This window comes from Stegodyphus dumicola, chromosome 6 (genome assembly GCF_044657685.1).
Source record: "Stegodyphus dumicola isolate Sdum_Otavi_A_Nest chromosome 6, ASM4465768v1".
Lineage (NCBI taxonomy): Eukaryota > Metazoa > Arthropoda > Arachnida > Araneae > Eresidae > Stegodyphus > Stegodyphus dumicola.
Window position 1 is genome coordinate 213,878,862 of NC_140773.1, and position 12,603 is coordinate 213,891,464.

Below are 12,603 nucleotides of genomic sequence, written 5' to 3' on the forward strand. Positions count from 1 at the left end.
CAATAAACTAAATGCCACTTTCTATCTTCACCTTTTTGCAACAGCATTCCTGCCAGTCCTTTGTTGCTCGCGTCTGTGTGCACTTCAGTCTCTGCTTCAGGATTATATAATGCTAGTATTGGTTCATTAGTTAAATGATCCTTTAAAGTACTGAATGCTTCTTGCTGATCTTCGTTCCAACAAAATGTTTCATCCTTCCTCGTCTGTCTCGTTAGCGGCTCAGCTTTCTCTGCGTATTTCAGTACAAACCTTCTAAAGAAACTTGTAAGACCTAAAAATTGTTTAACTTCATGTTCATTGGTTGGTTTAGAAAGTTTAATATGCCTCGTACCAACGAAATGTTTCATCCTTCCTCGTCTGTCTCGTTAGCGGCTCAGCTTTCTCTGCGTATTTCAGTACAAACCTTCTAAAGAAACTTGTAAGACCTAAAAATTGTTTAACTTCGTGTTCATTGGTTGGTTTAGGAAGTTTAATATGGCTCGTACTTTTCTTGGTCCAGGTTGCATAACCATTTGATTTTATTAGAAATCCCAAATACTCAACTTCATCTTTTCCAAATTCGCATTTTGTCAGTTTCAATGTCAGCATTGCTTCTCTCAATCTATCAAACACTTTCCTAAGTTTTTCCATCATTTCTTCCCAAGATTTAGCCGGAATTAACATGTCGTCCAAATAGCACAATACTTCTTTATTAAGCAATGGACCTAAAACTTGATTCATAAGTCTCTGAAATTCTGCAGGTGCATTAGCTAACCCAAAGATCATACGTTCAAATTGACCAGTATCATCTGGTGTGATGAAAGCTGTTTTCAGTTTCACTTCTTCAGTTAAAGGAATCTGCAAATATCCATGAGCTAAGTCCAATGTAGTGAAAACTTTACACTCACTAAGACATTCAAGAAGATCATCTATCCTAGGGAGTGGAAATTTATCTTTAACAGTTTGCGAATTCAACTTTCTATAATCTATCACTAATCGTAATTCACCTGTTTTTTTCTTTACGAGTAAAACTGGACTAGCATACGGAGATCTTGTTTCAGTAACAATTCCATATTTCTTCCATTCATTTATTATCTTCTTTATAGAAGCACCCTCTTCGGCATTGGTTTTATACGACTTCATGCAAATAGGCTTACTCCCTTCAATTTCATTAATATCCATTTTTGTTAAGTTTGTACACCCTAATTCTTCCATATTTAATGCAAAACAATCTCGATACTCATTTATCAAATGTAAAATTTCCTGTTTTCTTTCTGGCGTAGTATTGTTATTAACTTTAATTTCTTCTAAAGTAATCGGTCTCCTAAACTTCTTAATTTCATTTATTATCAGTATTTCCTTTTGACTTGAATTTTCAGTTTTCTGATCTGAACTTGGTTCAACTAATTCTGCTACTTCCGCTCTACCGATACATTGATTCTCTTTCAAAATTAGTTTTCGATCGCTGTAGTTAGTGACTGGTATCACTGTTTCTCCCTGTATTACTTCCAATAATGAGCCTAACTCATCTTCTGATCCACTTATTAAAACATAACCGTTATTTATTTCATCAGTTTTAACTTTCACGAAATTAACCGTATTACTTTCGATTTGAGTTTCTTGGGAAGCCTTCAGTTTAATTCGCGGAGTGTTGCTATCATTTTGCAACTGTGAAAATGGGCAGTCATTAGCATAGCGTATGTGCAAGGTATTTCCTATCTTGGCGTATGCAATATGCGGTAAATCAATCCATGTTCGACCAACTAATAAGTCGCATGGTTGCGTTTCATCTCCTACAATTAGAACTGTGATGTCCTTTCCTTCCACATTATCAATCTTTAAGTTAACAGTTACTTTTCCCAATGTTCTAGCGGCTGGTTTATTCTGGTTCCCAAAGCCAAACAATTCCTCCACATCAGGTTTTATAATAAGATTCAGTCTCTTAGCCGCAGACTGTTTCAATAAACACAAACTAGAACCCGTATCTATGACTGCAGTAATTTCTTCTCCATTATTGATGCGAGCATACTTTAAATATACAGCTGGTGAAACACCTGAATTCTGGTTCACGGATAAATTATTTTTAACATTTGTCAAGTCTGGATTCTTAGACGTACACTTTTTTAAAGTATGACCCTTTTCATTACATTTCCTGCAAATAATTTCTTTTTTAGGTTGAGGACAATCCGTCGCTATATGTCCATAATCATTACAATTGAAGCATTCGGCTCACCCTTTTCATTGCGGATGCCAGAATTATATTCCCTTTTCCTTTCGTCTGTTTTATAAAACTTATCTCTCAGATTGTATTTATTATCAAAACTGTTTTTAAAACCCACTTTGAAATTACCATCTGTCTGCATGGAATCGTTAACATTTCTTTGTCTTGAATACTGATTATAGGATCCTTCATAAAATTTAGAACCAGATTTGGGCTTAGAATTATGCCTAAAGTTTTATTTTCTACTTGAAGTACTTTTATCCCTGCCCGAATATTTTCATATTCATCTAGTTTTTCAGCTAACTCTTCAGGATTAATGAATTTAGACCAATCATCAATGAAATGGTCTCGGAAAGCAGCGGGGACCCTCTTCTTTAATTGATCAGTAATAATAAGTTCTTTTAAAGAGTCAAAATCTGTTACATTTAATCCAGCAAGCCACTCTTCAAAATAATTTTTTAATTCAAACGTGAAGTCCTTCCACGTATTACGCAAAGTTTTAATATGATCAACGAACTTTTGCCGAAACTGTTCAGGGCTTAAATTTTCTCAGTAGCAGTTGCTTAACGTGCTTATAGTCGTTAGCTTTCTCTTCTGATTCACGGGCAATTAATTGAGTTATTTCATAAGGCAATAGATCCAACAGCTGAGAAACCCAGTTTTGTTCTTCTAACCCAATACGTCATGCCTGTCTCTCAAATAAAACTAGATAAAAACTTATATCACCTTCATTCAAATCATACTTATGCATTAATTTACTCATATCACAAATATTACTTCTACTAACATTAGAAGGAACAGAATCATTTACATTACTACTTCTGATTTCCGCTTCTATTTTCAATTTTTCAAGTTCAAATGTTCTTTGCTTATCTTTTTCTTCCATTTCAAATGCTCTTTGCTTATCTTTTTCTATAATTTCCATTTCAAATGCTCTTTGCTTATCTTTTTCTTTTTCTAAAATTTCTAACTTTTCCCTGTCTAAACGATCATTTATAATTCTATCTAGCATTTGTTTAGTAAAGTCTTCGTTATAATTCTTAATTAATGTAAACAAAATAATGTTTGCAAAAAGCAACTGAGTGGTCTTTTGTGTGGAAACAGCACCAGTCTATGCACAATGACAAGGCCATCCAAACTATGTAAAATGACCATTATAGGAAATATTTTATTTTTAGTGCGCATAAATGCCGCATGGGTAGAAATGCCGCACCCGCTGAAAATTTAAGTTTTAAACACGTAAACGCAGCGGCGTTTCTTCCGGAAATTACAGTAACTTCGTATTTGTATATTTTGTGCTGTCCCGATGGCCATTAGCTGTTCTAAAAGTAACATCATCATAATACATGGCAGAAATGGAATTGTTTGTAATTCTGATGTTAAGTATGAGGCGGGCAGTTTGAAATCAATTAAATTATTGCATAAATATAATTTAAGAAATTAAGTAAGTTATTTAACAAAAAAATGTCTTATTGTATGATGTCTATTCCTAAATCCAGTCATATTTTGAACTACTGTGTGTTGTAAACAAATCACATTTAAAAGACGAAGGCTCACAAGTAACTCACAAACTGCAATTAAGGTGTCCAAGAGCCACAGTGCGGCTTGTGGACCACAATTTGTCTATGCCTTATATATACTATATTACATCATCCCTTTAAGCCACTGACACACACACACACACATATATATATATTTAAGTAAATGTTTTTTTTAAATATTTTTTCATCAAAACTCATATTTTATCATTAAACCTATTTATTTGAAGCTGTTCTCAAAGTTATGAAAACAAATATAAATGTTTTATTTTATAAACTGAGAAATTGATGTATGTGATAATTAATAAATATAAGATACACTAAGCTTAATTTTTTTTTAATTTAATGTATACATATTTTTATTTGATTTTAAAAAATGGAAAAGTTAGGATTTGTGATTATTTTTCAAAATTATGCATTGAAAACTGTATTTTTATGAAATTAGTTACCAGAGGTCATCAAACCTTAGGACTTCACAGACCACTACATATATAATTTTATATTTGGCGGACCACTAATATGAATTGCATACAATAATAATCAGCAAACTATACATATTTCCTTCACATTCAAAAATTACATGAAAAGTACAAAAATCTTACCTACTCGTACAGAAAGCTTCACATTTCCATATCACTCAAAACGAACCTCACGAAAAGCAAGAACAAAGCGGCAAACGCAAAGCAATATCAATAAACTGATAGTGTTATGTTGCCAATTTTTAATTATTGAAAACATATTAAATCATCGCTTACTCAGCAATGGGCCATCGATCAACAGTTAGACAAAACAAAAATGTAAACTTCCAGTGATGCAATTATAAACAAGACTGCAGATGGTTCTCATAAAAATCCATCAAGTTGCGGGTTGACATGGAGAAAAACTGTGTTATTAACGACAACAATAGCATATGTTTGTAATTCAAAAGGAAAACATATCCATGGATGCCAATTGTCGCTAGATACACTTGCAAAAGTAGCTGCTAAATTCAGAAGTAATTTTGCTAAAAGTAGTAGCTAAAATTAAAAAAAAAGTATAATCCATATTCCATAATAGGTTTTTGTTACTCATCATTTTTTAAACTGAATCTTCATAAAAATATAAATAATGTCCCAATTTTTCTGCGGACCAGCAAAATGTTATCATGGACCACTGGTTGATGACCGCTGATCTATACTAATAAAATCTGCGCTCATCTGTTTGTTCGTTTGTGTCATCGTCTCCTCCGGAACAGCGGGGAGTTGGGTTTCAAGAGAGTTATCCCCATATTCCAGAAATTCGTGAAAAGCTGTTTCAACCATTCTCATCTTCATATGACTTTGATCAGTCAAGATATTAATTAAAAACTCTGAAAACGCTAATTTTCGCTATCATTTTTCCTATTGGCAGCAGTTTTATGCACTGAAGATAAAGATCTTCTTTATTTCTTTTGCCAATGGTAGCTTTTCAAATTATAGATTTTGTTAATAAAAAATTTATAAATTTTATGAAATATGAAATAAAAACAGCATTGCGAAACATTAAATATGTTATTATTATATATGGTCATAGTCTGATATTAAAGAAAGCATGCGATTGCATGTGACATCATTGCATGTCAAAAATTTTTCATTAATGTCAGCATTTTAAATAAATAGCTAGTCGATGCAATATGTTATTGCCATGTTAATTCTTTTATTGATAGTGAAAAAAAGAGTTGTTATGTTACATTAAATTTAAAATATATATATACATATTAACTTGGAGTGTCAAAAGATTTTATCTCCTAGTTTGGCAACAAAAACATTTTTTATGAATTGGTTGTTTCTTGGAAAGAATGAACTGATTTCATTTATATTGAAATGTTTTTATACATTTTCTTTTTAAGTGTGTATAGAACTCATCAATTTTACTTTGGCATCAGCCCACTAGTATATTTTAAAAAACTGTCGCAGCATTTTCTTAATTTTGTTGTTGAATTATAAAAAAAAATATGTTTGAAATATGTAAAACTTGGTCATTTACTCAAAGCTAAGCTATTGTAATATATATATAACAAAATCCAAAAATGGAAAGTAGGACAATTTTTAGATTGTTTATGTATTATATTATTGTTTATTAATTATATATTGTTCATAAATAATATTGTATACATCCTCCCTGTTGAAAATTACAATCTCCCTATAATAAGGATAAATCATAAACTTGAATTTTATTTTTAAAAATATTCAGATGCTTTAACTCTTTTAAATATATATTCCCCCTCCCTCCATCTGCAGCTCTAAGATGCAATTTATTCAAGTTTTTTACTGCTTTTTGTTTATGATCTTTTTAAAATCCCAAATTCAGTTATCTTTCTTGGAGATATAAAAAGTGGTGGGGAGGGAATGTACCAACAAAAGTCACAAATAGAGACAAATACAGTCCAGTACAACTTTATGCGAATACAAATGCCATTTTAGATATCATGGCAAAGCAAATATTTTACAGTAACATTCTCAGTTTATTGTAATTATTAAAATATTAGTTTTTACTGTATCATTATTGATAAAAAGCTTCTGTCATATATGAATTCAGATTGGATCCAAATGTTATGTATATGTCATGAAAAAAGTTAAAATTTGTAGTGTGATGTGTGTTCTGCTGCAAGGATTTAATTCATTTACAGTGTATTTAACTTTATGTCGCAGATTTTTATATTAGTGTATGCGTCATTTAAGATGAACACCAGTTTTATAATATTTTATAAAATTGATTTTTATTTTAAAAAGTACAGCAAAGCATTAAATGATCTTATAATATTAGCATGCTCCATAATATTACTGTTTTGTGTTGTAGAAAAGAGACTCCTATATTACTGCTTAGAACTGAAGAGGAAAGAAGAAAAATTTTGGAAGAAAAAGTTGATGCTATTGTCAATCCTTTGGTATATCACTTTATTATAACTCCTTTGATGTAGTTTTTAGTACTTTAGTTAGAAAAATTTTATGTCAGATTATATTTTGAGTTTATAAAAAAAAAAAAAAAGTTAAAACTTATAAACTTTAATTTTCCCCTATAAGCTATATTAAGCCTTTTTTTTTCTTTTCTTTTTTTTTTTATATATATATATAAATCTTTTTTTCTTAATTTAGTAAAATGTTGATGGATATAGCTCTTTTCTTTTCCTTCCTCTTTTACATCCTTGAAAATGATATCAGAGGAGCTGCAGAGTCATTGATTGGTCAGCCCCTTAAATTCAAGAGGCTTAGATGACAGGTACAGTGTAGATCACTAAAATCTCTTGCCATTGGTCATGAATTTATGGCTTTTGTAATGTGAAGTAGAGGCATTACTGAACAAGTTATTATTTCTATAATATCAGAGCATTCTTGCACCTCCAAATTGCAACTTGTGAGGAGATTGCACATATGAATTTCTTCCCTTTGGTTGTGTGTTGTACTATCACACAATAGCATTATTCTTTTGGATCCTAAGAAATACCAATCTCATTCAGAAAAATTCTGTTGTTAAAATTTATTCTGCTCTTATGCATTGCAATATATTCATGGTCTCATGTTTTTAGTGCAATTTCAATGAATTTTGAATGGCATTGAAAATTTCATGGTTTTTAAGGCAATTCAGAATTCAGTTTCTTTTTTCTCCTCATGCTATTTTTTAGTTAGTTAAGGTTTCAAAAACAATAGAGAGTATTCATCTTGGAAGGAATGCTTTTTCTGGAAGATTTTCAAAGGAAAGTATTCACATGAGACGTGAAGAAGACAATTGAAAATCTTAGACAATGAAGTTATTCTGCCATCAAAACAAAATCTAAAATTTCTGGTATTAAATGGTCATATCCATTGATGTAGGTAAGGTAGTGTTACTGTTAACAGGCACACATATATTGTTGTATGTGACTACATACAGCATAACAACATTGTACAAGAGGCTGGATCATTGTTATACTGAGTGGACCTTTGATATCAGGCTTTTCAGTTTTTGACATTTTGCAGTAAACAGTTTTTATCATTAAATTGTGATAAACTTGAAACTTTAAAGTATTATTTTGTGTTTATCTTCCCATGCTCTGCTTTATTTCAGAATATGATTGAAAGTAACATTACTAAAGAGGGAAATACTGAAAGCTCTTCAAAAAGTCTTTCTAATCAGATGCAGGTATAAGACTTTAATTCTTATTTTTGCATATTTTATTTGTGTATAATATCTACAATCAGTATTTTATTTTTGAGCATGCTATAAAGAAGCAAAATATTCCAAATAATTTATTTTAAAAGAAATTTCTTATATTGACATATTTTTTTTTTTTAATTTTAATGTTTTGAAGTTCATGTAAACTGAAAAATTATGCTAAAATCTATATAAAATTTAAAGCAGTTTAAAAAATGATAAATATATAATTTATTATCATTAATGTGTATCCCTAACAGGTCCCTCTGTTGTGGAATTTGAGTAGTAAAAATGAGGAGAAGACTATGTATTATGTGGAACAGCTGTTTGATTGGATAACCCCATCAAATACTGAGACTGGCTGCAAACTGTTCAATCTTTCTCAGATACCAGGTTATCACATCATTACCCAAGTACCACGTGATTATAGTTTTAGCAACAGTAATACAGATGCTGTAAGTACAGTATTCTAAAATTTATAATGTTTGTATTGAAACATCTTGCTAAAATTAAAACACAGCAAAATTTGATTATTGTTTTGTATTGACATCAGAAGTGGCTCCAGTTTTACTTCATAAAAAAGAATCAAGTTAAAATTTTATAGTGAATAAATAAAAATTATTCGTTTTTGAAAGACAAAATATACTTTATTTGCTTATATTGCGTTTTTCAATTTTAAGTGCCAGTAATCGTAAATATAAAATTAGAAATTGATAAATATTACATTTCTTTAACCCTTTGCAGCACTGTGTGCCCAGTCAGGGGCACCTAAAAATTTTCTTCTGTACGCACAGAAAAATTGAATGAAAAATGATCTGAAGGTTACTATAGGTTACGCTGAACCTTCTTTATTTATAATAGATGGCAGCCCAATGCAAGCCAGTCCATACATTTTAGCCATGTTTAGTTTTTTAAGACCCTCATTTTTCAAAGAAATCTTCCAGATTTTTTTAGATATAAAAGGAATTGTTTGAAAGGAATTTTTTTTTTTTTTTTTGTCTGTATGCTAATCTCCTTATTCTATATTAGTTTTAAATTTTTACCTTGAAATCTTGCCTAAAATCAAACGGCAGACTGAGGTGTTCTCAGACTGGGCTCACTGCGAGTCTAAGTCACTGAGAGGCAGCTGTATCTTTGTTTCTCTGCAGCTCATCGGTCAGCTCATTAGCACAGAAAGATAGGTCCACATCTGTGTTTCGTTTCCTGTTTTTCTCTTTCTTATTTTCTTTCATTTGGGGGGGGGAGGGGAGGTTTGGTTATCAACTAAGAAATTGTTGGGGTGATTTTTTTGAAGGTCAGAGATAATTTTATCAGTTGGCTGTTTGATTTTTCACTAGAGCAGTTCTCTTTTTCTCTTTCACTTTGGTTCGTTCAAAGAAGTTTTTCATTTCTGAAAGTGCTACACGAATTGCTTTCAGATAGTGAATCTGATACGGATCCCAGCACATGTGCAAAATATGCAATATTGGGGTGTGCTTTTTTAAAGGTGGTGTCACTTTCTTCAAAAAGTATCATGATGAAAAAAATAGACTAAAGCGTGAATATGAAATGTAAATAATGTAAATATCATATACCCAAGTATTTTTTTTTTTTCATTGTAATCATCATATAACCAAAAATGAGCTTTTTAGGGGGTTGTAGAGTAGAAGATCTCTCTGTAATGCTAAATCTGCTGTGGTATTCAGAATCTAGTGTTTTTTAATCGTAGGCAAAATCTCTTACTCTTTTACGCGCTTCCCAGCAATGCTCGTTTCAGCACACTTTTCGAAGCTCTATTCAATCAGTGTGTCCCCTTTGGACACACTCACAGAATTAAAACGATAAATGCTATCTTTACAAAATTTTACTTGTGTACTCCTCTAGGCCTAATTAAGCTGCCTACTTTTTTTTTTAATCGAAATTCCAACTTTAAAAAGTAGCATGCCAGAAAGTTTTAATGTGTGTGTAGGAATTCGCAATTTTTATTCATTTGCTCCTAGGTCTTTATATTAGGATGTAAGTGAAACACAATTAAGAAAATAAAATCTTACTCCTATAACATAGTTTTGCTTAGTGTATCTGTACTGCTAAATAATAGATTTTATAGAAGGAAGAGAAGAGGCAAAACTTGTGAAATTTTTACAGTATGAGATTTATATGACTATTTCATGGCTCAGGACTAAAAGCATTTCTATAAGTGAGCCGTTTAGTTAAGAGTTAATGTTACAAATCATTATAAGTTATTTTACTGAGTAGACAGTCAAAGAATCAGTCACAAATTGCACACCTTACCTGGATGCATTACATATCATTTAAAATGTGCCTTAGTGCATGGAAATGTAGCATCTGTATGTAGGGACAGAATTTTTTCCAAAAAAGATTGTCAGATCGATTCAGAAGTGGTTTTTTGTGGCATCTGTATGTACAGTGCACAAAAAAAAGGGGGGACATTTCTATATCTCCCGTTCTACTGAGCCTGGTGACAAAATTAAAAATGATCTTAACAATATTGTCATCGATCAAAGATAGTTGCCCAGAATGTGGTGTATCAGAAAGGTCATAGTTACCTGTTTCAAATTTTTCGGACCATCTTCTGCATGTCCTATAAAAACTGTACTTTCACCAAAAACTTTCAATAAATTTCTACATGCTTCTGTAGCATTTCTTCCTTGTTGAAATTCTTATAAAATACAGTGGCGTAAATGAACTTTATCAGTAGCCATGGGTACAGTATCGTTTCACACTTAAGACTAATGTAAATCAACTTTGTTTTATTTAGTTTCCTACATCAGTATGTAAACACTAAGCCTGCGTTTCTCAACCTTTTGACTAACGTGTACCATCTAAACAAAAACTGAAAACCATTTGCACCACCACTACAAAGTACTAATACCACCACCACTCTTGAATAAAACACAAATCGCATAAATTTATGAGTCTTAGAGAAAAACCTCAATCAGGATGTTCGGGTTTTAATTTTTTAAATTAATAGCTAAAAATACTTTCCTTCTTTGCGTACCACTGGTTGAGAACCCTTGCACTAAGCAATAAAAATAGCCAAACATGTGCCAAATAAACGTGCTGCTTGTTGAAAATTGTTGTCATAGAAACAGTCAGAGCTTTCAGGTAGATCATATATATATAACTTTGGTGAGGCTGGTTGCAAGCAAACAGGGTGGTGCACAACTACATGTTACAGCAGTCCCATATACAAAATTTCAACATTCTGAGCCTACTCGTTTTTGCACAGTGTACATTATGTCAGTGCTGTGTGCTGCCTTTTACTGTTATTTCACATTTGCTTTTTGTAAAATCTTTTGATTTGTCATATCCTATATAATGAATCTATAAATGTCCATTAGGGCAATTTATATTTGGGATACTTTTTGATTTATTTAAACTAGAACTGTGAATTTGATTGCACCATTTACATATTAAGGATGTTATTAACATATTAAGGAAGTTCATTTTTTATGACTATTTGTTCCAGGTATTACCAGAATATAATCAAACATTGGATTCAAATAATTCTGTTATTGATTGTTTTCAATCACTTGTTGCAAGCTCTTATATGAGTGATGTTGAAATACATACAGCCAGTGGAATAGTTATCCCTGCCCATAAATTATTTTTATCTGCAAGATGCCCATCTTTGAAAAAAGTAAGTCCTATACTATGTGATGAAGGTATTTAACTTGCATATGAGATTTTTAATGCTTTTTAAAGCTCTTGTGGAAATTTTTATTGACTACAAAATTACTGTTTGCTTTCTTATATTTCAGTTTTAACTACTGCAGGGTAAAAAATTAGCAGAATTTTTATTAGAATTGTATAACTTGATAAAAAAATTAATATGAATACATACGCTCACTTAATATAATAAAAGACTGCCAACTGTATAGCCAATTCATTACTTATTCAAATTTAATTTAACCAGACTGAACAATTAAAATTGAGGCATTTCACAATGAATTTTATTGGAGTGGAGGACAATTTCTAAGGAAAGCAGAAAACATTTAAAATAATTTTTAATGCTTTAATTAGTCATTTAACTACTGATTTAATCTTTAATTAAAGATAAATAGTAGTAAATTAGAAAAGACAGCTTTAAAAGCCTATACATTTTGAAGATTGAGATATTTATTGTTTTCAGTATGTGAATTTTGTGTCCGCAAATTAGAAAGTATTGCCTTATGAGGAAAATATTTGTTGTAAGCCTTATACACAAGCAATCTAATAAAATACATGCATAATTGTTGAATAATTCTTTTCTTTGTTATTAAGTCTTTTCTTTATTGAATAAATACACATATCTTCACATTACATTAATTTATGAAGTAATTCCACAAGAAATTTTTTCTACCCTTTTGGTTTTGTCTTTTGAACAGCTCATTTTAAATATAAAGTTTTATGTTCTGTATCATATATTTTGGAAGAACTAATTTGTAAACTTTTAATTTTAGCCTAATTCAGGCATTAAACTGAAATCTGCGTATGAGGATCAGAGTGCAGTTTCTTTTTAATCGATTTTATTTTAATTTGATTCTATTTAAAATTTTTTAAGCTTTAATGGTGATCTCTTTGAGATGTTAGACTGTAATCTGAAGCTTTCAAATTGCAGTGTGTGTTTATTTTATTTAATTTTTGGTAATCATGCCTATTATTTTCAGCAAAATGAAACCTTTATTGATTCATAATAATAACTTATTGTTGCATGCTTATTCTATCAGTTATCTG

The 12,603-nt window shown here is 30.9% G+C and overlaps 1 protein-coding gene across 2 annotated transcripts in view; it reads left to right on the forward strand.

Annotated features, from left to right (window-relative positions):
- Positions 1–12,603, forward strand: part of LOC118180832 (uncharacterized) — a 120,555-nt gene that overhangs the window by 51,935 nt on the left and 56,017 nt on the right. For both annotated transcript variants that reach the window (XM_085819496.1, XM_085819495.1), the window contains exons 8-11: positions 6,556–6,643; positions 7,801–7,875; positions 8,148–8,342; positions 11,357–11,527. In XM_085819496.1, coding sequence (XP_085675622.1) covers positions 6,556–6,643; positions 7,801–7,875; positions 8,148–8,342; positions 11,357–11,527 — 529 coding nt within the window. The remainder of the gene's footprint in view (positions 1–6,555; positions 6,644–7,800; positions 7,876–8,147; positions 8,343–11,356; positions 11,528–12,603) is intronic.